General features: G+C 38.9%; 1 protein-coding gene across 2 annotated transcripts; it reads left to right on the forward strand.

Annotated features, from left to right (window-relative positions):
* Window positions 1-158: 158 nt before the first annotated feature.
* Window positions 159-24,513, forward strand: LOC143029215 (uncharacterized). Of its 2 annotated transcripts, none has more exons than XM_076191787.1 (5): window positions 159-317; window positions 7,676-8,542; window positions 9,407-9,475; window positions 16,447-16,696; window positions 22,448-24,513. In XM_076191787.1, the coding sequence occupies exons 1-5, from the start codon at window positions 279-281 to the stop codon at window positions 23,332-23,334; spliced, it is 2,112 nt and encodes a 703-aa protein (XP_076047902.1). In that variant the 5' UTR covers window positions 159-278; the 3' UTR covers window positions 23,335-24,513. The 2 variants fall into 2 exon arrangements, with proteins under 2 accessions (XP_076047902.1, XP_076047903.1); XM_076191788.1 differs by lacking the exon at window positions 159-317 and adding an exon at window positions 1,085-1,172.
* The last annotated feature ends 1,587 nt before the right edge of the window (window positions 24,514-26,100 follow it).

Here is a 26,100-nt window from a genome sequence, read left to right on the forward strand (position 1 = left end):
GAAGAATATTTACAAAGTGAAAAGTATGACACCCAGTGGAAAGTTTATAATATCATATGCATATTTTGGAGTTATTTTTGTAATGTACATTCATAATGGTAATTCTTATGTCCCGTGTAATATGGACTTTCACTTTTTTGTACCTCGGACTCCAGCCTTCTTTTGTTTTGTAAAATTTGGCGCCTGTGTTTACATTTGATCAGCTGAAGAATCTGAACAAGTCCAATGTTCTTAGTAACTGTTCACGTTGAACATACAACTTAGTTACAACTGACAGTATGTTTGAAGATGACGACGATATTAACTTTGATGATGAGGTAAATATGAAGTGGAAAGAAACATAAAAGAATTGGGTGCGGTATTAATGTCATGTATAGGTGTTATTAGCATTTATTTTCCTCATCGTGTATTTCATGGATTTACAAACCAGTGATTGTATTATAATTTACTATTATTACTCTTGAATATAAAGTTGTTAACTGAACTGTGACAGTCTGCTTGCCCCTACAGCACTGATGTGTCCATTGTACTTTCAAAATTTACAGACTAACTTAGTCACTAACTCTTAAATCTAATATAATATGTACAGTACCATAACTAGTTCAGAAACTTGTAGCTTTTGTACATAGTACAAGTCATCCTGCTAAGTGTCATATTTCAGACTTGTTTGTGAAAGGCTTTCCTGTTTACCTATTACAACCTTAAGTCACTGAATATGACCTTTTAGATGGAATGTCAAAAATAAGAATGCGTAGTTCCTGGAGTTAAAAGTGCATGTACCATTTCCAGAATCCCATTGTTATCTTTGGTAGAACAGAATAAACATATATATAAAGATTCAAGAGACATGCATGTATGGATATTTAACATGAAACGTATGTTGTCCAATAGCTCCTAACCTAATCATTCATACATACATACAAGTCATATACTCACCTGTCACTCATTCTATACCATCAGACTCCCATTTGCTGTCCCTTTTACCATATGAATGAAGAGTCATCACTATCCCTCACCCACTCTGCAGGTCAGGAGCAATGCAGCAAGGCACAGCACCTTCACAGTGGGGCCCTACAGCCAAAGCTGGTTTATTCCCATTGATTCATTATGTGATGACCCCCTTTATCTACTGAAGAATACATTACAAAACAGATAAGAAGAAAGCCCTTCAGGTAGTGTCATTTTATTGTACATTCACACTTATCTCTTGCCCTCCCTCTTTGATTTAGTGTCAACTCAGCCCACCAACTCGATCCATGAATCGACCAACTTGGCCCTGTGGATGTCCCAACTCGGCCCATCCACAGTTCATTAAAATTTATAATAAAGAACACACTTGCATGCCATTAGAATATGGGTTGTAGAAAGAAATCTACCAAACCAAAGCCATTAAAGCCAGCCCTTACTCATTCCTCAGAGAAATTTTGCCATCGGTAAAATAACATTAATTTAAAATAAACCATTGTGTGTACCACAGACCCCATGCAGTTGGGGGGGAGTGCCAGATCGAGAGAAGAGTAGGCTTGTGGCTCTCGCGGTTTGCTTTGACAAAATGGAACATAGCGTAAGCCTAGTGGTCAAAGGCAGGAAAATAAAAAATGAATTATATATTCAGTTCACTTTATTATTAAAATTGAATTACTAATATATATGTACAATCAAACGAAAATTCCATCTCTGCACAAATCAAGTATGCCTCCATATTATATAAGTGTCCATGAGCAAACCAAAGAAACTCTGATCAAAGTCTATTTACTCCAACATGATGAGATATGGCTTTCAATAAATTTCTTGTGAATATATACCAGATCCCACAGTTTCACCAGCTTTCTGTGATGATCCACATATTTGTGATGTTGCTAGTGTAGAACTTTCCCATGTGACAACAATTGTGCATTTATGTCCACCATTTTTGACTCCTGGTATAACAACTGTATGAGCAAATAAAAGTTCAGCTGTCCTTTTCATGCTTTGTAGTTCAACTGATGGTGCCAACCTTCCATGTCGTAATTGGTCCTCATATATTGATTGAATGTGCTCCATGTTGACAGAGACCAAATATCTGAGTTTATCCATGTTTCTTTTATTTAATTCACCAGGCTTTTTAAAGAATCAGAGATAGAGTCTGCTTTAAGGCAAGTTAACAAATCACACGCATGGTGGTATTTTTCCAGGGGAATTGTCGTGGGGGGCAGTTGTCCATGAGGGTAATTTTCAAGGGGGTAATTGTCTGGGGGGGGCAATTGCCTTGGGCAGTTGTCCAGAGGGAAATTGGTGGGGGCAATTGTCTTGGGGGGGGGGGGAATTGTCCTAGAATCGTACTCCTACATATCCTATAGTGTTCACAGTCATTTATTTCTGTATTTTGTGGGTCAGTATTAACAATTCAATGAATGGTCCAAGCCGGACCATCCACAGGACTGAGTTGGTCGATATATGGGCCGAGTTGGTGGTCAAGTTGGGCCTACACCCTTTCTTCCCTGCTGTACAGGCATTCCACATGTACCCAAGGCTCCATTCACTGCATCCATCCATCCAATTTTCAGTCATTCCCACAAGTTCACTCCATCTGCTTCTGCCCTCCATATTCTTTTTGGTAATCTTTCTTCACTTATTCTTCTCAACGGCCCAAACCCGCTCATTGTTCTTTGTTCAACCCTACCTACCAGCTTTCTTTCCATACCAACCCTCTGCCTCACCTACTCATTTCTCTCTCTCTCTCTCTCTCTCTCTCTCTCTCTCTCTCTCTCACACACACACACACACACTTTCAACGAACGGACGGCTTGAAGAATGTTCTGAAGAAAAGTGCAGATTGTGGATCCCAACGCAAAGAGAAGTGCCTTTTTGTATTTACAGGGTGGGGGGAAATTGCTCTTGGGGTAGTGGGAAAGTAAGGAAAGAGGAGAAGGGGAGGGATTGCTGGGGAAATGGAAGGTAATGAGGAAGTAGAGGACTTGGTCCAAACAGACCGCCGAAAAGTAAACAAGCGACCACAAGACGAGCTGGAGGACGACGGAATGTCTAATAAGAATGTAAAGATTAGAAGTATAGATAGGAACAATACAGTAGAAAGTGATGAGAATATTTTCAAGGGATTTAAAGAGAGGGGGGGGGACACAAACCCCCCCCGACTGACAAGACTAGAGAAGAAGGTTGATAAGGTGATCGAGGACTTGGAGAGTAGGTTAGGTCATATGAACACCATTTTACAAAGGGTTGAAAGATTGGAAGAACTAGAAAAGGCGAATAAAAACTTAACTGATGAAATAGAAGACCTAAAAAGACAGTTAAGAGATGTAAAGGTGGAGAATGAGGAATTGAAGAAGAATAGTAAAGAAAACAGAGAAACGATAGCTAAAGAAAGTAAAAATTGGAAGAAAACCCAAGAAGGAAATAAGGTTTCATTCACTGACATAGTCAAACAGCAATTGAAAGAACATACTGAAGACTCAGTTATTAAAGTGATGAGACAAAAGGAGAATATAGTAAGAGATTTAGCAGACAAGAAGAAATGTATAATTATATTAGGAATGGAAGAGAAACACAACACAGATAGAACCACAAGAATCAAAGAGGAAAATGAAAAAGTAAGCCAATTACTAGAATCAGTTCAGGAAGATGAACCAGAAATTATGAAACAAATCGAAGAGAAATTTAGACTCGGAAAGTATAGCACAGACAAGACCAGACCAATTAAGATTAAATTCAAGTCACAAACAACGGCAGAGAATATCTTATCCAAAACAGGGAAACTAGCAACAAGTGAACAATACAAAAAGATATGGATAAAAAGAGAAATGAATAAAGAGGAAAGAGAGGAAGAAAAGCAGAAAAGACTGGAAGCTAAGGCAAAAAACGAGAACAGAACGGAGTCAGAGAAAGAGAGATTCTATTGGAGAGTAGTGAACATGAAACTAAGGAAGTTCGACATACAAAAGAAAAACATAAGGGAAACAGAGAACACAATGGAAGTGGCAGAAAACTAAGAGTGTCTTACACAAATATAGATGGATTAATAACAGGATTGAATGAGCTGAATGATTATTTGAAAGAAAAAGAACCGGACATAATGGGAATTGTAGAAACAAAATTAAAAGGCCCACTACCACCCAACAGTGTAGGACATAATGCATACAATTATTGGATTAGAAACAGAGAGAAAAAGCAAGGGGGTGGAGTTATGTTCCTGACTAAGAAGGATATAAACGTGAAAGGTGTCATATATGGAAAGAATACAGTAGAGATGATTATGATAGAAGTGGAAGACAGAGATAAGAAGAGCAGAAAATTTGTGATCAATTATGTGCCTCCAAAAACAGCCTCATGGGAGGAGAGTGAACATAAAAGTATGTTAGAGGACACAAAGATAACATTAAATAAAATAATGGAAGATGGAGGAAGAATAGTTATGATGGGCGACTTTAATTGCAAAGAAATCTGCTGGGAAGAAATGACAGTAAAGGGTGGAGATGACTCATGGGGAAACGCTCTACTTGAGATGATTATTGACCACACAATGACACAATGGATACAGGAGAACACTAGGTATAGAAATGAAGAAGAACCATCGAGACTAGACTTATTAATTACATCTGAACCTAGAATAGTGGACAAGATTGAATATAAAACACCAATAGGTAAAAGTGACCACATATTGATTGAACTGGAACTTAATGAAGAAAAATATATCAAAAGAAATGAACAATATAGAAAAGGAAGAATGATGTATGAAAAAACAAACTTTGATAAAATAAGAGAATTCTTTCAACAAGAAAACTGGGAAGAAATATACAAAGAAGAAACATCAGTGGAAAAGAAATGGAATATTTTGACAAAAATTTACAAAAAAGGAGTGGAAAAGTATGTCCCAAGACAAAAACAAGGAAAAGAATATGTAAAATGCTGGTACAACAAAAGTTGTAGGGAGTTAAAAGACAAAAGAGACAAAGCCTGGACCAGATGGAAAAAAGACAGAAAACCTGAAAAATGGAAAATATATACCAGTTATAGAAATGAATATGTACAAACGTGCAGAGAGGAAAAGAGAAAATATGAAAAAGACGTCATAGAAAAATGTAAAGATCAACCAAAACTATTCTACAGATTTGTAAACAATAAACTGAAAAACAAACAGGACTTGGAGAAATTAAGACAAGGGGGAGTTGAATACACTGAGGAAATGGAAATGGCGGAAATTATGAACAAACATTTTAAATCAGTGTTTACAAGGGAGAACATACAACCTGAAGAGATTGAATGGAAAGAGAAAGTCCCCCCTATAGAAAAAATAGAAGTATCAAAGAATGAAATATTGATACAATTGAGTAATCTTGATGTCAGAAAATCACATGGACCAGATGAAATAGCAAACTGGATTCTGAAAGAATGCAGGAATGAACTGGCAGACAAAATACATAGCATAATAAGCAGTTCCTTGAAAGAAGGAAAAGTTCCAGAAGATTGGAAAAAAGCAAATATAGTACCTATATATAAAGGAGGAAATAAAGAAGAACCTACCAACTATAGACCAGTCTCTCTAACAAGTACAATAGCAAAAATTTGTGAAAGAATTATCAAAAATAGATGGGTAAAATACTTGGAAAAAAACAACGTACTAAATCCAAGGCAATTTGGATTCAGACAAGGACGATCATGCGTCACCAATTTAATATGTTTCTATTCAAGGCTAATAGATATAATACAAGAAAGAGATGGATGGGCGGATTGTGCATTTCTAGACCTAAAAAAAGCTTTTGACAAAGTACCACATAAGAAGTTGCTTAAGAAACTAGAATCTGAAGGAGGAATACAAGGTAAATTACTAAATTGGATGGAAGACTTTTTGCAAGAAAGAAAAATGAGAGTAGTGATAAGAAACCAGCACTCAAAATGGAATGAAGTAATAAGCGGTGTCCCGCAGGGAACAGTCCTGGCCCCAATAATGTTTGCTATATATATTAATGATATGGATGAAGGAATTGAAAGCTATATGAGCTTCTTTGCAGACGATGCAAAACTACTGAAAAGAGTGAAAACTGAAGAAGATTGTGAATCACTACAGAGAGATCTAAATAAAGTACAGGAATGGAGTAAGAAGTGAGAGATGGAGTTCAATACAAAAAAGTGTAGTATAATGGAATTTGGAAAAAGCAAAAACAGAATAACAGGATCATACAATTTGGGAGAAGAGGGAATAAAAAAAGTAGAAAATGAGAAGGACCTGGGAGTCATTGTTATGAATAATATGTCACCTGAAAAACATATAAATAAGATTTTTGGAGAAACTTATAATTTAATAAGAACAATCAAAGTGGCATTTACATACCTGGATGAAGAAATGGTGAGGAAAATCCTAATCACCCTGATAAGACCAAGATTAGAATATGCAGCAACAATATGGTCACCAAGTACAAAAAAATGTATAAAAAAACTTGAAAGAATACAAAGAGCAATTACAAAACTGGCACCAACACTCTCAAAACTATCATATGAAGAGAGACTACAAAAACTTGAACTACAGACACTAGAGCAAAGAAGAGAGAGGAGATTTGATAGCTATTTACAGAATCATGAAAGGCATAGAAATTACTGATAGAGAGAATCTAATAAAATGGGATGACAGAAATACAAGAGGACACGGAAAGAAAATAAAAAAAGACAGCTATAGAAGAGATTTGAAAAAGAACAGCTTTCCACACAGAGTAATAGACAGTTGGAACAAGTTAGATGAGAAAGTGGTGTGTGCAAAAACAATACATGAATTTAAAAATTGTTTAGATAAAATGAGAAATGAAGACGGGACCCCACGAGCATAGCTCCCCTTCCTGTAAAATACAACTAGGTAAATACACACACACACACACATATCATAACTCCCACCACACACTTCATCACAAACATTTAAACCGTATCTTTCTGCCTCCCTTAAATTCCAAGTCTCTGCCCCAGGGATGTAGTCTTCTTTCCACATCCATCTCCAGATACTTATTTCTCGAGACACTTCTCCTTCACCCGAGACATTTATTTGATTCCCTCACTTTGTAGTTTACTTCCATCATCACTCCTCCATTCATACATGTGTATTGTCTTTATTTTCTCTTGTTCTTCTTTTTTCCCATGACTTGCATTTATATATGGCACCCAGTATCTTGTTGATGTAAATGCCTTTTATTGTCTAGTATGCCTAGGTCTCATAACCCAACACTCACCAACTACCATTTGTGTATATGTTTGGGCTCAGGATATAAACCCACTTTGGGAATTGGTCCAGGATATAAAACACCACCAATATCCAAAGTGGGTTTATGTCCTGGGCTCAAACATCTGCACATGTGGCAGTTTTCTCTTCCCCCCCCCCCCCTCCATCCAATGGGAGGTTCTAGAATCATTCCTCCTGATACTCCTTCCACTTGTGTATGACTTGGGCTCTTAAAAAAATCAGTACCCCTCTCATGGACCGCATTTGACTTCAAAGTATTATGGTAGACTTTTCATCATATTCTTTCCAGAGTGGTTCTCTTCAGGCATTTTATTCTTTAATTACAAATTTATGGCTCTTTTCTTGCTTTTTGGAGTATGTATAAAAGGAATATAGTTCATCTTACTCTTATTTACCAGAGATATGTTTCGAGTCTTGATCCTGTGATTGATTAGCATTCTTGTCTTTTTACAGAATTTTCTGAATGAAGTTTTTGCTGTTGCTGAAGCTTCATCTAAAATCAGAGGGCAAGAAGTAGCATCAGAAAAAGCATCAAATAAAAATACTTTCAATTCAAGTGAGGGAGCCCAAAATTTATTGAAAAATGTATGCATGAAAAATAGAACTGGACCTCATCAAGTCAGAAACAGCAAAAATGATGAAACAAACATAGATGACGTCAACTTTTTTGAGGATGATTTCCTTGATGACAAAGTGAAAAAAAGTGAAAATGACAGAGCAAGGAAAGATGTGGTAAATGTTTTAAAGGGTGATTTCATTGATGGTCAGGTGGGAAACAGTGAAAATGACAAACTAAGTAAAAATGAAGGGAATTTTTTTGAGGATGATTTTCCTGATGATCTTGATGAGTGCTTCTCAGAACAGACAATTGCTAATTTAGAACAAACAGTTTCAGATCAAAAAGATTGTGGTAATACAGATAATATTAAAAGTACAAAATGTGTAGAGAGCACAACAAAAGAAAAAAGTAGTATAGTTAGGGAATGTAGGCTAAATAAGTGCGAGTCCCTAAAGGGACAATATCAGAATGAAAAAAATCAAAGTTCTGTATCATGGAAACGAAGGAAATATTCCTCACCAGAAGAGGAAAACAAACACAGACACAAGAGACACAACTCTGAATCCGCAAATGAAAATATTGTAGATGCAGATGATAGTTCAGAAAAAAGATCAAAGGAAATTGAATTATCATCCTCTCACAACAAAAATAGTTATAAGAGCAGTAATGTGCAATTACCTGAGAAGAACACAAACCCTCAAGGTCAGCTTGTGCAACAAAGGCGTTTTCCTGGACCAGCAGGACTATTACCAAAGCTAGGGGTAAGTTGTCTTCTTCTCTTCCTCTCCTTCTTTCAGTGCAGTGGTGCACATGATAGATTGTATGATTTTATTTCAACTTATGCCCATCACTTTAATGATTTCACTCAGCACTTAGGTATACCTCAGACTAAAAGGTGTTTTGAGAATATAAAATGTATGTGTGTAATGTAGGCTCTTTACAACCTGGGACCTGTTTCCAGGTGAATGAAATTATATGTCCTGGTCCAAAACAGAATTACTAAGCATTCTGCTATTCTGCTTGGTTGAAAGAATTACTGTAATGATGTATTAAAAATATTAATTATAACCTGTATATATTTGTTTTATATTATATATATATATATATATATATATATATATATATATATATATATATGTATATATATATATATTTGTTGTTGATGATGCCTGCTGAAGGGGTTTCTCCCCATCATCTCTTTTTCTGCATGAGGGGATGGATAAAATTAACTCCTTCACTATGGTGATATTCAGCTGGAAAATATAGTAACCATTGTCATTCAAAAAGATGCCAAAATCATGAGAGTGTATATGTTAATAGTCATTGAAACTCAAGCCAATAATTATTATTATCCAACAACAACAACAAATTATTTGGCACAACTGTAATCTATATAGATGACTCCCCCCTTCCCCAGCCTTGTCTGCTCTTGGAAGTTACCCCATAAGCATTAATTATAGGCACTAAGATTTAATAAGCATGCTGTCAAGCCCAAAAAGTGCAATTTTTTTTATTTAAGTCATGGTTTCCTGCAAGAGAGACCTAGGGCAACAGACTGACTGACTGAGGATCAGACAGTTGTCCCCATAAATTGTTGGTTTTAATTGTTTGTCCATTTATTGCAGGAAAAGAGGGATGGAAGTAAAGTTCAAAATGTAATACAAGAAAAAGTATCACCCAGTGTCAGCACAGAGGTAAGGAGAAACTGCATAAGTCTAGAATGTTCACCCTAAAAGTACATGAGTGTGTGGTGTATTTACCAAATTGAAGTATACAGGAAAGGAGCAACACTCATTGAGTCCTATCTCGTACTTTCCAATTTATCATACTTATACCAATGGTTTTCTCCCCCTTACAAGGGAGGTAGCCAAAGTCAAAGGCATAAATCCATTCCCATCCATTTCATCCCCACATACTCCACTCCCATTCACCACCCCTCCCTCCCTCTTTTCTTGGCTCCTCCTGGATGACAGGTCATCCCTGCATCTTGCCCACTGCCCTGGGTTAGAAGCAATGTAGCAAGACACAGCAAGGCTGCTTCATTTAATCAGTGACTCCCTCTCTCCCTTCATGCAGAAAAAGAGAAGACTGGGAGAAATCCCTTTGGGCTGCATCAAAATATCATTCACACATACTCCCTCACCCCCCCCCCCCATCCACCACCTATTCCCTTCCATGCATCACAGCATCATCTATACTCAGCCAGACATTACCCTCTTTCCCAATGCCCCTTTTACCCCATCCATCCATCTCATCCTTGGTTACCCCCTCATGTTCACTCCCTCCTCCTCTTGCCTTCCACATCTCTTTTACTAATCTTTCTTCACTCATTCTTTCCATGTGTCTAAACTATCCCAATACTCTTTCATCAACCATATCTCCCAATTCCCTTTCCGCCCCTACTTTCCTCCTCACCTCCTCATTTCTCACTCTATCCAACCTAGCAACATGTACCATACTTCTCAGACATTTCATCTCAAACACATTTAAACTCTTCCTCTCATATGTTCCATATTTCTGCCCCATACAGTGCTGTGGGCACAATCACTCCTTCATATAATCTCTTAGCATCCAATCCCAAATGTCTGTTTCTCATTACACTTTTTAATCCCCCAAGGCATTTACTTGCTTCTCTCAATCTAATTCTACCTCCACTTCTCCCTTTCCCACCACATTCACACCCAGGTATCTAAAGCTATACACTTCCTCCAGTCTCTCTCCCTTAATACTCACTTCCAATTTCTGCCATCCTCTCCCCTTATACATCTCATCACCTTACTTTTACCCACATTTATCTTCAACTTCCTTCTTTTGCACAACTTCCCAATCTCCACTAACTTCTTTAATCCCTCCTCTGATCCTGCTACAACTGCAGTGTTGTCACCAAATGACAACTGGCTTACCTCTCATTTTTCTCTATTTTCTTTAACAATCTCCAATCCCTGGCCCATTACCCTTGCATCTACCTCTTGCACCACCCCATCCATGTGTAAATTGAACAGCAAAGTCCCACCTTTACCTCAAACCACTCTCTCTATTTCTAATTTTAACACAGGTTCTACTGCTCTCATAAAACTCTTGACTGCTCTTAACAGCTTTCCTCCTATCCTGTATAACTGCAATACTTCCCACAGTGCCTTCCTCTCTACCCTGTCATAAGCCTTTTCCAAATCCATAAAAGCCCAAAAAACATCCTTACCTTTACCTAAAGCTTTCTCACATATCTGCCTTACCTCAAAAATCTGATCCACATAACCCCCTATCCTAAACCCACACTGTTCCTCACCAATTAGTCCCTCTGTTCCTCTCCAAGTCCTCTCAATCAAACCCCCCCATAAGCCTTCCCAACTACATTAAAAAAACTGATCCCTCTGAAACTACTTCACTCACACATATCCCCTTTTCCCTTGTAAAGTAGAACTATATTGGCAGTCCTCCGGCACCCTACTTTCTTTTAGATAAGCATTAAACAACCTTGTCAGCTAGTCCACCATCACTGTACCTCCCTTTTTTAGACACTGCATGACACCCGTGTAAGCCAGGTGCCATACCTGCTCTCATCATTTTAATAACTACTTTCACCTCATCCTTCTTTATTTCTCCTCCATTTTTCTTATCACTGTCATTTTCTTAGCGCATCCCACTGCAACTACCTTTCCCTCCCTATCCTCAACATTTAGGAGCACCCTAAAATACTCTGCCTATCTTCCTCTTACTGCCTTCTCTTCCATTATCATCTCTCCATTTGCACCTTTTACCATTTCTTCTCTACTTGATTCACCTCCTCTTCCTCTCTTAATTTGCTTCCAAAACATCTTTTTTTACTTTCAAAATTTTCTGTCATATTCTTACCCCATTTCACATCTGCTCTCCTTTTTGTCTCCTTTATCTTATGCTTTACTTCTCCCTTTTCTTTGTACCTCTCATATGAGTTGTTCTATTTTGTCATTACCTCCATTGCCTTCATTACCACTGTTACCTCTGTTACTTCCTCTCTCATTAATAGTGTTTACCACTACATCTAGTGTTCCCTTCTATGGTCCCCTTGTACTTTCTTTTCATCATTGTCTTAATGTAGGTAACTCCAATTTAGCCAGTCTCTCTTCTAGGTAAGTGCCACTTTTATTGATCTTAGCAAATAGGATTTTCTGACAATTTTGTTTATTTGTTTATCAGAGGACAAGTCGTTTGAGATAATTACTCCTAGAACTTTTTCAGATCTCACTTTCTTTACCTCCTTAGTTCCAATTTTATATTGTCCTGATATTCTATTTTTACTTTTTCCAAACTCCATTATGCTACACTTCTTGATGTTGAAGTCCACTTCCCATTTCTGACTCCACTTCCAAACCTTATTCAGGTCTGCCTGTAGTAATTCACAATCTGTTTCAGTTTTTACTTTCCTCAACAATTTAGCATCTGCAAAGAAGCATATGTAACATTCAACATCATCATCCATGTCATTCACATAAATAGCAAACATTATTGGAGCCATTAGAGATCGTTGCAGAACTCCACTAATCACCTCCTTCCAACCTGAATATTTTTCTCTTAGCACTACTTTCATACCTAGTTGCATCTTACAGGAAGGGGAGCTATGCTTATGGTGTCCTATCTCTGTATCTCACAGTATCTAAATTGTTCTTAAATTTGTGTATGGTTTTTGCACATATTGTCATTTCATCCGTTTTTTTCCATACAGCCACCACTCTGTGGGGAAAATTGTTCTTTTTCAGGTCTCCTCTATAACTGTCCTTTTTGAGTTTCTTTCCACATGTCCTCTTGTATTTCTCATATCCCAATTTAGTAAGTCTTCTCTATCAAGGACTTCTTTGCCTCTTGTAATTCTATAGATGGTCAACAAGTCTCCTCTTTCTCTTCTTTATTCTAGGGTTGGTAACTGTAGTTCTAAAAGTCTCTCTTTGTATGACAGTTCTGAAAGTGCGGGGGCCATCTTTATAGTTGCTCTTTGAATTCTTTTAATTTTCCTTATATATATATATATATATATATATATATTTTTTTTTTCTGGGTGACCATAGTGTCGCTGCATACTCCAGTATTGGTCTTATCAGTGTGACTAGTATTTTCTTCACCGTCTCCTCATCCAAGTAAGTACACTCAACCCTTGAATTTGTGGACTTTCGATTTAGCGGACAAAAAAAGTGTGTCCAGTAGTAACAGTGAAATTCCGGACGAAGTCCGTAAAATGAACATTTGTCCGATAGGTGTCCGGTTGTATCAGTCAAATGCCGGACAAAGTCTGTAAAATGAACATTTGTCCGATAGTCAGCCCTGCCAGCCCCCATGCTGGCACCCCTGGCTGACACCACTAATCCAATGGAGATCCTGTACTGTACATAGGTACATCATTATACATATGTACTGTAGCTTTTTATTACATATCTAATATGTATGCGCATGCCAAAACCTAATGGACAATTTTCTACGTAACGGCCTTATGTCCGGTATCCAGTATTGGTAACAGATGGACCCGATTTTCAAATAATGGACAAGGGTCTGCACGCATTTGTCCGTTAAATCGAGGGTTAAGTGTATATGCCACTTCTATTGGCCTCAGCAAGTTGAAGGTTTCTCTTAAACTTTTGTTTACCTGTTTATCGGGGGACATGTCCTTTGTGGTGATTACTCCCAGGTCTTTTTCAAATCCCACTTTCTTTACACCCTTTTCACTGATATTATATTGTCCTGATATCCAGTTTTTACTTTTTCCAAATTCCATTTTGTTCATATTTCTCTGCAGCGACTCACAAATCTATTTCAGTGCTCACTTTTCTCACAATTTTGCATGTGTGTATATTTACCTAGTTGTATCTTACGGGAAGGGGAGCTGCGCTTGTGGTGTCCCGCCTTTGTATCTCACAGTGTCTAGTTTGCTCTTAAATTTGTGTATTGTTTTTGCACACACCATTGTTTCGTCCAGTTTGTTCCAAGTGCCCACCACTCTGTGTGGATTTTTTTTTCAGATCTCTTCTATAATTATCCTTTTTGAGTTTCTTTCTTGTGTTTCTCTTGTCCCAATTTAGTAAGTCCTCTCTATCAAGTATTTCCATGCTTTTCATAATTCCAAAGTCTGCAACTTCAATTTAGCCAGTCTCTCTACATATGGGTTTGAAAGTGAAATGTGAAATGGGGTAAGAGTTTGACAGAAAATTTTGAAAGTAATAAAAAGATGTTTTGGAAAGAAATTAAGAGAGGAAGAGGAGGCGAATCAAGTAGAGAAGAAAAGGTAAAAGGTGCAGATGGAGAGATGATAATGGAAGAGAAGGCAGTAAGGGGAAGATGGGCAGAATATTTTAGGGAGTTGCTAAATGTGAAGGAGGATAGGGAAGGAAAGATTGATGCAGTGCGAAGTGCGAAGAAAATGAGAGTGATGAATAAGGAGAATGGAGGAGAAATAAGGAAGGATGAGGTGAAGGCAGTTGTTAAGATGATGAAAGCAGGTAAGGCACCTGGTCTGGATGGATGCCATGCGGAATGTCTGAAAAAGGGAGGTACAGTGATGGTGGACTGGTTGGTGAGGTTATTTAATGTTTGTTGGAGAGAGGGTAGAGTGCCGGAGGACTGGAGGAGTGCCTGTATAGTTCCTTTTTACAAGGGAAAAGGGGACAAGTGTGAATGTAGTAGTTTCAGAGGGATTAGCTTGTTGAGTGTAGTTGGGAAGGCGTATGGGAGGATCTTGGTTGAGAGGATTAGGAGAGGAACAGGAGTAATTGGTGAGGAGCAGTGTGGATTCAGGACAGGTAGAGGTTGTGTAGATCAGATCTTTGTGGTAAGACAGATATGTGAGAAAGCTATAGGAAAGGGGAAGGATGTTTTTTTGGCTTTTATGGATCTGGAAAAGGCTTATGATAGGGTAGACAGGAAGGCACTTTGGGAGGTTATGCAGATATACAGGATAGGAGGAAAGCTTCTGGGAGCTGTCAAGAGTTTTTATGAGAATAGTAGAGCTTGTGTCAGGATTGGAAATGGAGAGAGTGAGTGGTTCGAGGTAAAGGTGGGACTTCGTCAAGGATGCGTTATGTCGCCCTGGCTGTTCAACTTATACATGGATGGGGTGGTGCGAGAGGTAAATGCAAGGGTAGTGGGCAAGGGATTGGAGATGGTTAAAGAAAATAGAGAAAAGTGGGAGGTGAGCCAGCTGTTGTTTGCGGACGACACTGCGCTTGTGGCAGGATCGGAGGAGGGATTGAGGAAGTTGGTGGCAGAGTTTGGGAGAGTATGTGATAGAAGAAAGCTAAAGATAAATGTGGGTAAAAGTAAGGTGATGAGATGTACAAGGGGTGAAAGTGGCAGTAGACTGGAAGTGAGCATTAAGGGAGAGTGGCTGGAGGAAGTGGATAGTTTTAGATACTTGGGTGCAAATGTGGCAGGGAAAGGTGGAGTGAAAGTAGAAGTAGAATGTAGATTGAGAGAAGCAAGTAAATGCCTTGGTGGATTAAAGAGTGTAATGAGGAATAGACATTTGGGAATGGATGCTAAGAGGAGACTGTATGAAGGAGTGATTGTGCCAACAGCACTGTATGGGGCAGAAATATGGAACATAAGAGAAGAAGAGAGAAGGAGTTTGAATGTGTTTGAGATGAGGTGTCTGAGAAGTATGATGGGGGTTACTAGGCTAGATAGAGTGAGAAATGAGGAGGTGAGGAGGAGAACAGGGGTGGAAAAGGCGCTGGGAGATAGGGTTGATGAAAGAGTATTAGGATGGTTTGGACACATGGAAAGAATGAGTGAAGGAAGACTAGTAAAAGAGGTGTGGAAGGCAGATGTGGAGGGAGTGAACATGAGGGGACATCCTAGGATGAGGTGGATGGATGGGGTGAAGGGGGCTTTGGGGAAGAGGGGAATGTCTGTTGAGGAAGGACGGGAGAGGACAGAAGACAGGGGTGAATGGAGAATGGTTGTATATGGATGATGTTGTGATAGCATGAGGTGGAATGGGCGGGTTGATGGGGGGTGAGGTAGTATGTGTGAGCAAAATTTGACGCAGCCCGAAGGGATTTCTCCCCGTCCTCTCATTTTATGCAATGGGGGACGGAGAGGGGGGTCGCCGATTTAATGAAGCGGCCTTGCTGTGGATGTGCTGTGTCTTGCGACACTGCTTCTGACCGAGGGCAGTGGACAAGGTGCAGGGATGACCCGTCATTCAGGAGGTGCTAAGATAAGAGGGAGGGTGGAGGGGCGTGGAGTGTATTCAGGGGTGGAATGGGTGGGATTGATTTTGTGCCTTTTTCTTTTTGGCTACCTCCCTTGTAAGGGGGAAAAAGCCTTGGTATATGTATGTATGTATGTATGTGTCTGTTTGTCAGTCTGTCTGTCCATCCCCCTTTGGAGATTTCATTGTTTGTGACCACATATATATACTTCTGTTTAAGTGCTTTTCTCACTGTATTTCTCCTAACTGTTATGGGACAACACATATACATAAGTTCCTCCACGGACATGTAAAGCTGGAACATTGGGTAACAAAATAGATTGACAATATTCCCTAAAATTGTTTGTAATGCTCCAGACACATGAAGTCTTAGAATACCTAGTTAATTTGTTTGTTCCTGCCTATTTTACTATTCTGGGGTTGAAATCATGAGACTATGAGCTTGTCTTTTGTTTACTTTGGAGTAGTAGTAAATCTTTTTTTTTCCAGAATATTATCTGCTCACAGAGCTCTGCTAATGACTTTTACAATGGAGCTTGGCGGCAAATGGTAGAAGATTTGGACTTCAATGAGAGTAGTCCAAAGTGTCCCTTGTCAGTGTTTAACATCCGTTGGGTGTTGAAGAGAGCAACACTACGAGGACAGGCAGCGCTGCGGAAAGTTCCCTTCCTGGCAGTCTTGGTCAAAAGTGTGGACCTGACTCATACACATGCAACTGCAGTCTTCAGAGATAAAACAGGTTAGTTCACAGTTTATATGCTCCCATGGTTGTTTGACATATGAAAGGGGTGGTAAGGGAGGTTAATACAAATGTGCATGTCAGAAGTTTGGAATTGGTGGTGAGAAGTAATAGAATTTTGTTTGTCAGCAGTAACCCATTCTTTTACATTTTTTTCTCTTAACCTCTTCAATACAAGTCAAATATTAGTGTGCACATCAGGTTGCCTGATGTACGATGATGCATCACAATGTCCGCATTACAAAATTTGAAGTTACTGCTGTTATACTCAGCATATAGAAAAGAGAAGATGGGGAGAAAATCCCTTTGGGCTGCATCAAAGTATCATTCATTCTCCACTCACCCCTGTCCCCTGCCCTCTCCCTTTCTTGCAAAACAGACCCTCTTGCTCAAAGCCCCTTTCACCCCATCCTCATCCTCAGTTGTCCCCTCAAGTTCACTCCATCCACCTCTGCCTTCCACACCTCTCTTCCTAATCGTTCTTAACTCATTCTTTCCATGTGTCTAAACCATCCCAGCACTCTTTCATCCATGCTCCTTTTCCACTCTCACTCTGTCTCACCTCATTTCTCACTATCCAACCTTGTAACCCCTACCGTACTTCTCAGACACTTCATCACAAATACATGTAATCTTTTCCTATTTGCCTCTCTTAAATTCTACGTCTCTGCCCATACAGTATCATTGCCACAATCACCCTATTGGAGTGTTCATTGTTGTCATTTGGCCAAGGGCAGCTATATTGCATTTGTGTGGTTCAGTGAACAGACACCAGGTGGCAGCATTGTTGAGCTGCTATGTGGAGTGCTGGGTCCCCAGTATAAAGGAAGAAGTGATTGGCACAAGATTGATCTATACTGGGAGCAGAATGTAGTTATGGCCTCTTCTAAGTGCCTTCCTAAGTTTGATAATGAATCTGAATATAAAAATTGGAAAAAAGATATAAGCACATGGTGTGAGTTAATTAGTATAACTAAAGATAAGTAGGCATTAGCTATATACTTATCTTTAACTGGCCAGGCTAGGAAGGCATCTTCTGAAATTGAATTAACAGTTCTGAGGAGTGAAAATGGCGTAAAGAGCATTATTGAGAAACTGGACACATTGGTCTTGCCTGATAAAGGTCGACATCAATTTCCAGCATTTCATAATTTGTATAATTTCAGAAGAAATAACAAGAATATTAATGAATATGTGAGTGAGTTTGAATATAGGTACTTTTAAGCTTACACGGGAAGGAATGACACTGCTGATCTCAGATGGCTTTTATGCTTCTTGCTTCAAGCAATTTGGCTGAGCACAAGACTCAAAAATTGTGATATCAGCAATCTCTGAAGTCAGCTATACTAATATGAAATCTACTTTTAAACATGTCCTTGATCAGCAATTGAGTGTGCACTCAACTCAGGAGTCAGATGTGGATGTAGGTGCAGAGTGGTCCTCAAGCATTAAAGCTAACCCTGTTTTTAATGGCAATAATAAAGAGGTTTATTATGCCTCCTATGGACAGCGACCACATAGATCATTACAGACATACAGATTTCCAAGAAGAAGAAGAGGAGGAGCAGCAATGTCAACACAAATTGACTTGAGTGATTAAGGGACTCTTTGAAAACTCAGTCCTCTGAGTCGTGATGGCCAAGTTTCACGATGCGTGATATGTGATTCGCGTTACCATTGGGCTCGATATTGTCTGCATTTGTACATGAATAATGAGGTGTCATTTAGGGGTATTGAAGAACAAGATACTGATGGTAATAATGAGGAATATATGATACAAATGTCAGTATTTGTTGGATATACCAGTGATGAAAATGTCAAACAGACTAAGATTATACATTTGGTCAAGGAGTCTCGAAATTGTGGTATGTTGGATACCGGTTGTTCAGCCACAGTTAGTGGTCAACAGTGGTTGGATAATTATTTGAACAACCTGTGCGATGAAGAGTTGGCCATGGTGAGAGAAGAAAAATCTAGCTGTACATTTACGTTTGGTGATGGTGTAACTTATAGGTCCATTAAGCATGTAGTATTTCCATGTTGGATTGGAGGTGTGAGATCGGAGCTGTCAACATATGTTGTTCAGTGCAATCTTCCACTTCTGATTAGTAAGCAGTCAATAAAATGAGGGAAAATTGTTCTTGATTTTGGTAAGGATTCAGTGAAGATTATGAATTGAGTGAAGTTGATGGTAGCCTCATTAGGTCGCTACATGGTGCCACTGTTCTTGTGATGAGAACCAGGGATCCAGAATGTATTGCTGGCTTCAACAGATAGCAGTAAATCTGCTTTAAAACTTCATTGTCAACTTAGCCATCTGGGTGCAGAGATTAATAAGGATGAAGTGAAATGCTGAAATGTTGGAGAGGGAGAGGAGAAACAGATTAGAAATGTTACTGAAAATTGTGATGTGTGTATAAAATATAAACACCCAAAACCTAGACCAGTTGTCATTGTCCAGAGATGACAGAGAAATTTAATGAAGTAATTGCCATGGATCTGAAACAGGTACGACAACATCTGTTTCTTATCATAGTATATCTTGCTACAAGATATTGTGTGGCATCAGCCATCATCAACAAATCTGCTAAGACAGTGGTTGGCAGCATCTTCAGAAATTGGATTTCATTGTTTGGTGCTCCAAGGAAACTTCTCTCTGACAATGGACTTGAATTTAATAATAGTGACATGAGAGAACTTGGTGATCTGTTTGGTGTTAAAATTTTAACCACTGCTGCAGAAAGTCTGGACCAGTGGCACATGTGAATGATTGAATGCTATAATTGATGACACAGTGCTAAAAGTGTTTGAGGATATGAAGTGTGATATCAATGTAGCCTTGGCTTGGGTGGTGTCAGCCCATAATGCATTGGCGAATAATTCAGGCTTTAGCCCAAACCAATTAGTATTTGGTTTCAATCCTGCAGTGCCATCTGTCACCAGTAGCTCCTTGCTTGCTCTAGAGTCAGTTTCTGGCTCATATATGATGACAAAACTTGAATGCTCTGAACTCGGTTAAAAGGGAGTACCTCAAGAATGAATCTAGTGAAAGGATCAAGAAAGCCTTGCATCATACTGTGTGCACAACAGAGATAAGTGACCTTCACAATGGCGATGAGATATACTTTAACATAATGATGATCAGCGATGGCATGATCTGGGCATAGTTATTGGTAGGGATGGCAAGCAGGTTCTGGTTCCTCATGGGGGTGTTTACATCAGAGCCCATATTTGAAGATTATCTAAATTTCCCCTGAGGTCTCAAACAGATTGTCCTCAGACTTGTGGTGGATCATCCGTTGGCACTTGGGAGGCATTAAGGAATATGGAGGGCATATGCGATCAGGAGGAGGTTGTTGAAGATTCAGAGGGGTTTGCTTCATCTGCATCAATATCTGAAAACACAGGAAGTAGATGATAGTGGTGAGGTACAGGAGGTACAACAAGGACAAAATGATATTGTAAGCAACTCTAAATTGCTAGAGAACTCTCGAAAAGAAACGAGACCATTTAAACTGTTGGTGGGACAAAAGATTCGAGGACTGAATGAAAAAACTGGTGAGCACATGTATGCAAGAATAGTGAGCAGAGGGGGTAAAGCTAAAGGAGAGTATAAAATTTTTTTCAACTTCCAAAGAGATTCTGATTGGAGTGTAGAATGTGTGGATCTTTTGAAAGTTGCAATATTGGAAGTGGTTCCTGATGAAGTGGAGATGTTTGTGTTTTACTTCAATGAAAAAGTAATAAAAGCAGAGGAGCTGGAAGTACAAAATTGGCAAAAAAATTATGTTTATGAGGAGGGGGAGGACAGAGGACAGGAATTATATCTGTGTGATGGGTTATCACAGAAAAGGTGAAAAATGGAATCCCTACAATCAAGGCATGTCTTGTAGCAAGGGGTTTTGAGGAGGACACATATGGCTTTAGGAAGGACTCCCCAGCTTGTTCTAAAGAATTTATCCGATTGGCTCTGGTAATGGCCTCTGCATTGGTTGGAAGTGTCACAGTCTGGATGTGAAGTCAGCTTACTCTCAGGGGAACTACATAGCATGAGAGGTTTACTTGTGTCCTCCCCCAGAATATTATAGTAGTCAGCTTTGGAGACTGAAAAAGACAGTGTATGGTCTATGTGACACAGCGAGAGTGTGGTACTTGTGTGTCAAGAGTCAGCTACTGTCTTTGTCAGCTGAGGTGTGTCCACTTGAAGAATCCTTGTATTTTTTGGTATTATGGTGGTATACTCCATGGTGTCATGTATGTATATGTGGATGATTTTCTCTGGATGGGCACTGGGGTGTTCCAGGAGAAGGTTATTGATGCTCTTCAAGGAGAGTTCTGTATTGGGAGCACAGCATCATCTACCTTCAAGTACATAGGTATGGAAGTGGGCACTGTAGGTTAGGGTACAACAGTTGGCCAGTATAACTATGCCAGTCTGCTCACACCACTGAGTTTGGGATGTCACAAGTCAGCAGCTAAGTCTAGTGAGCTATCAGACAATGAGAAGAAAGAATTCAGTTCTCTGATTGGTCAGCTGAACTGGATAACTATACAAGTGAGACCTGACATTGCCTTTGATGTGTATGAACTGAGCGGACATGGTAAAAATGCCACAATGGTTGATGCTGAGAGACTCAATAAGATTATCAACCAAGTTGTGGATGACCATTTTTGCTTGCTGTTTACAAAGCTGTCAGCTGTGGAGGATTGTATACTTGAGTGCTTCTTAGATGCTTCTTTTGGGAACCTATCTGATGGTGGCTTCCAGGGAGAATTTGTGAATTTTCTCAAAGATGGGGAAGGAAGAAGATGCCCAATTTATTGGCAATTGAGGAAATTGTGCTGAGTGGTGAAATCCACCTTGTCTGCTGAGACCTTTGCTCTCGCTGAGTGCCCTGAGGCTGCTTCCTATCTTGGACAGATTATCAGGGACATTATCAAATGACCTTAGCTGTATACTGCTTGGTTGACAACAAGAGTTTGGTGGAGGCCTTGAATTCTTCTATGGTGTGGAGGATCATCGTCTTTGTATCAACATTGCACTGCTGAAGGATATGTTGTCACATGGTGAGATTATATCTGTTTCTTGGGTCGGAACCTCCAAGCAATTTGCAAACTGCCTTACTAAGATGGGGGCTTCACCCCAGCATTTGCAAGCAGTCCTCTCTGGTCAATAGGTTCCCTTGGCTTATAAGTACTTTGGAAAGAAAGAAAGAAAGAAAAAAAAAAAAAGAGAGAGAGAGAGAGAGAGACTGAGCATTGTTGGAGTGTTCATTGTTGTCATTTGGCTGAGGCCAGCCATATTGGATTTGTGTGGTTCAGTGAACAGACACCAGGTGGCGATGTTGTTGAGCTGCTATGTGGAGTGCTGAGTCCCCAGTATAAAGGAAGAAGTGATTGGAACAAGATTGATCTGCACACCCCTTTATATCAGTATGACTTTGCATCCATTCCCAGATGCCTATTTTCCATGACACTTTTCAGTCCCCCAAGAAATTTACTTGCTTCTCTCAATCTACAGTTTACCTACATTCCCACTGATGATGAGGGACATCAGTAATACAAAATTATCATCATTCCTTTGTAGAATAGGTTTTAAACTTTGACATAGATAAATGATATGTGGCTTTGGTTCATAGAGGTAGAGGAGCCTCAAGTCTAAATTTTTCACTGCATGTTACCATGGAGTCAGTACCCCCAGTACCACACATATGTATATTTATTCATTTATATTTATTTATTTATTTTCAGGTGAGATGAATGGGACCATTGCTAGCCAAGTACTGGAAGAGCATCTTGGGAACATCCAAGCAGGGGATTTACTTGTACTACGTAATGTGACCATTCTTTCACCCATAGGCATCAGAAAAGGCCTTGGAGGAAGAGATTTACATAAAAAACATTATTTGAATGTAACAACAAATGCAGTAGTGATGGTTTACCAGAGAAATGAATCAGAAGGTTTCCGTACAACATCTTTGTCTGAGCTGAACCTTCAAGAGGTTCTTCAAGAGGCAGCTACTCCCACATATTCATTGGGGCGGCGGTCAGTCATTGAGGAGGAGGAAGAGGAGGAAACAGTGGTTCAAAAGAGTGAAGGTGTTCACGAACAAACAGGTCTCTATAGTAATTTCTATAATAACAGCAGTTATCCTAATTCAGGGAATAGTAACTTTTATAATTCAGCTAACAACAGTTACTATAATGCACCTTATAGAAGAGAAAACAATGTTAGAATGATGTCTCCTAATCTCCCAGTGAGAAGCCAAGGATCAGTTATGCAGCCAATACGACCACAAAGATTACCTCTTACAAATGCGTATACCAATCAGTCCCCTTCCTCCCAAGGACACATGAGACCCTCTGAATTTTTAAGGGATAGTGCTCCAGTAGCTGCACCTTATAAAAGACCTTGTATGTCATCAAGTGTCAATAAATCAATAGCTCCAAGTAATGAATCTTCAGAGAGTTCTGGAAACAGTCAAAATAGCAAGGGAAATGGTCAGGGTAAATTTGTTTTTCAACCAAAATTTATATCAACTGGTTTACAGCAAAAATCTTCTTTTGATGATACCAACCCAGAAATTGATCAGCTGCTTGATGGAATTGATGAGGATTCATTATTTGGTGATTTTTGAAAAATTATTTTGTAATTTTTTCATGTTTAGAAATAAATTCCACAAAAGACTTCATTGATCTGAAATACACATTTATATCAAAAGGAGGCAAGTTACAGAGTAAAGGAAGTGAGTAAATGCTAAGGTGGAATGAAAAGTATAATGAAAAATAGGTGGTTAGACCCATCCTTTACTATGTGGTACAGTTTTGGTCTCCATCCTATAGAATAATTATTCCTAGAATCAATTTTTTTTTTTCTTCTTTTCTTTTCTTTCTTTACTGATTCTAGTGAATTAATATAACCTCCCTTATAAGGGGGAAGAAGCTGTTGGCTTATAGGTAGAATCAGTATGGAGTAGAATGACCAAAATAATACAAGGGCTTAGTGTAAGCCATATGGTCTCTTGTAGTCTCCTCTATTCATATATTCTTCATTGGGAATGACTGCAAAGAGAAAACTGTATGAAGGAATTATTGTACCCATAGTGCTAAATGAAGCAGACTTTAAATATTAAAGAGGTGCAAAGGAAGAGAATCTTTTAAAATAAGGAATTTCATAAATATGATAGTTGTTTCCTAGACTGTCTGGCCAAACAGTCCCGTTTTCCTGACTAATGCCATGGCTGGAACAGGATTTTCCCACAAATCCTATATAGAGTGTATATTGTGTTATTGGTGTGTGTGATTGTATACAATGCAGTCTTCCATAGTGTGTTGTTTAGTATGGGGGTAAAGTGTTGCATTATCGACAGTTATCTGTGGTGCAGTCATCCAGCCTCTGATAGCTTAGGAGGCCTGGGAGGTGGCTGCACTGTAGTCTTGCCAGGTGGACTCTGTCCTTTTGAAGGAGAGAGGATTCAGAGGGATTATTAGGGGGTCTAGCATGCAGCAATGTATTGTCTTTCAGTTTGTTGATGGAACAGTGAGCTTTATGATTATGGATATACTTCTGGAGGCTAGTGTCTGATGGTTGTGGAGAAAGAGAAGAGAGTATCTGTGTGTGATAAATATCCACATCAGGCAACATGACACACTAAAACACAACACCCCCTACACCTACAGAATCATGAAAGGCACAGAAATACTTGATAGAGAGGACTTGTTAAACTGGGACAGGAGAAGCACAAGAGGACATGGAAAGAAAATAAAAAAACATAGCTACAGAAGAGATCTGAAGAAAAACAGTTTTCCACATAGAGTGGTAGACACTTGGAACAAACTGGACAAGGAAATAGTGTGCGCAAAAACCATTCATGAGTTTAAAAGCAAACTAGACACTGCGAGATACAAAGGCGGGACACCATGAGCATAGCTCCCCTTCCCGCAAAATACAACTAGGTAAATACCTATCCCTCAGAACATAATAGACCAAATACAACTACTTAACACTAAAATCAACAATAAAATACATGAACAAAAAACACTAAATTGACAAGCTTTTGTCAACACAATCACAAAACAAACACTAAAAAAATGTACAAGACACCCAACAGCATTACACTATCCAACAGTAACACAACATGCTGTCACACAGCAATAACCACAACGACAGTCAACTTACTCTCAAACAGACAACTCTCTTAAATCATTTTGCACAGACAAGCCTTCATCCCTCACCCTGATGACCAACTCATCATCTGACATAAGAAAGACTCCACAGACCCAAACTACACACTCTTCATAGACAGCCAGATGAAGCATATAGTCCATAATCTCAAGCACTCATCTGCATGTAGTCTTGGCAACATAAGTAACATCCACCTAACACCTTGGACTACATGGCATAAATGCACTCACCAAAATTGCAAACTACATCTATTCACACGGCACCATACCCGACAACTGGAAGCACGGGAAAATTATCACAATCCCCAAACCCAACAGTTCCAGCATCACACTTCTCTGCACCTTCTCCAAAGTCATAGAATGTCTCATACTGCAACTCGGCTGTAAAAAAAAGGCAGAATGCATCAACTAAATAAAGAAGTAATTTTGGTATCTATAGAATCTTCAGAAAGAGATGAATCTTATTCTTAAGGTAGGTTAATCTTGTCTTACCATTATATCAGGGCCTCAACAGGCAGACTGCATTAACTCCACATGTCTACATTATGAGAAGGCATAACACACGTACTATTTGCTTAACATTTTATGGGAGTCTAATGCCATAAAACAACAGTTCTAATGTCAATTCTCAGGTTTTCAAAACTACAAGATGCAGGTAAAAGTAGCACAAAAAAAACAATGAGTATTTAAACCTCTACCTTCAATTTACTGATGTGTATATATATATATATATATATATATATATATATATATTTTTTTTTTCTTTTTTAGTTAATGCATTTTGCCTTTTTATGGCAGAACTCATTACATCACATTTACCCCTTGTTAAATCACAACACCGTTTTAGATCACAATCATTTAATAGATCTCTCGCAAAGAGTTTGACAGCATCAATTCAGATAAGCCCTCACACAAAACTTTTTATAATACTAGAAAGTAGTAAAGCTTTCAGTGCCATCCCCTAACACTATCTCACAAACAAAATATTTAATTCAGATATGCACAGTAATACTAAGAAATGGCTAGCCAATTACAATATCTGGCAGGTAAAAGTGCCTATGCATCACATATTGGTCAATTGTCACACACCAGAAACTATAGAAACAGAGTACCACAGGGCTCAGTTCTATCTTCCACACTTTAATCTATACATACATGTTATACCCACACTTCAGAAACACAAATCTCTTATGCAGATAATATAACAATTACATGTACAC

Source organism: Oratosquilla oratoria, chromosome 10 (genome assembly GCF_046742065.1).
Source record: "Oratosquilla oratoria isolate Oo_2021 chromosome 10, ASM4674206v1, whole genome shotgun sequence".
Taxonomy (NCBI): domain Eukaryota; kingdom Metazoa; phylum Arthropoda; class Malacostraca; order Stomatopoda; family Squillidae; genus Oratosquilla; species Oratosquilla oratoria.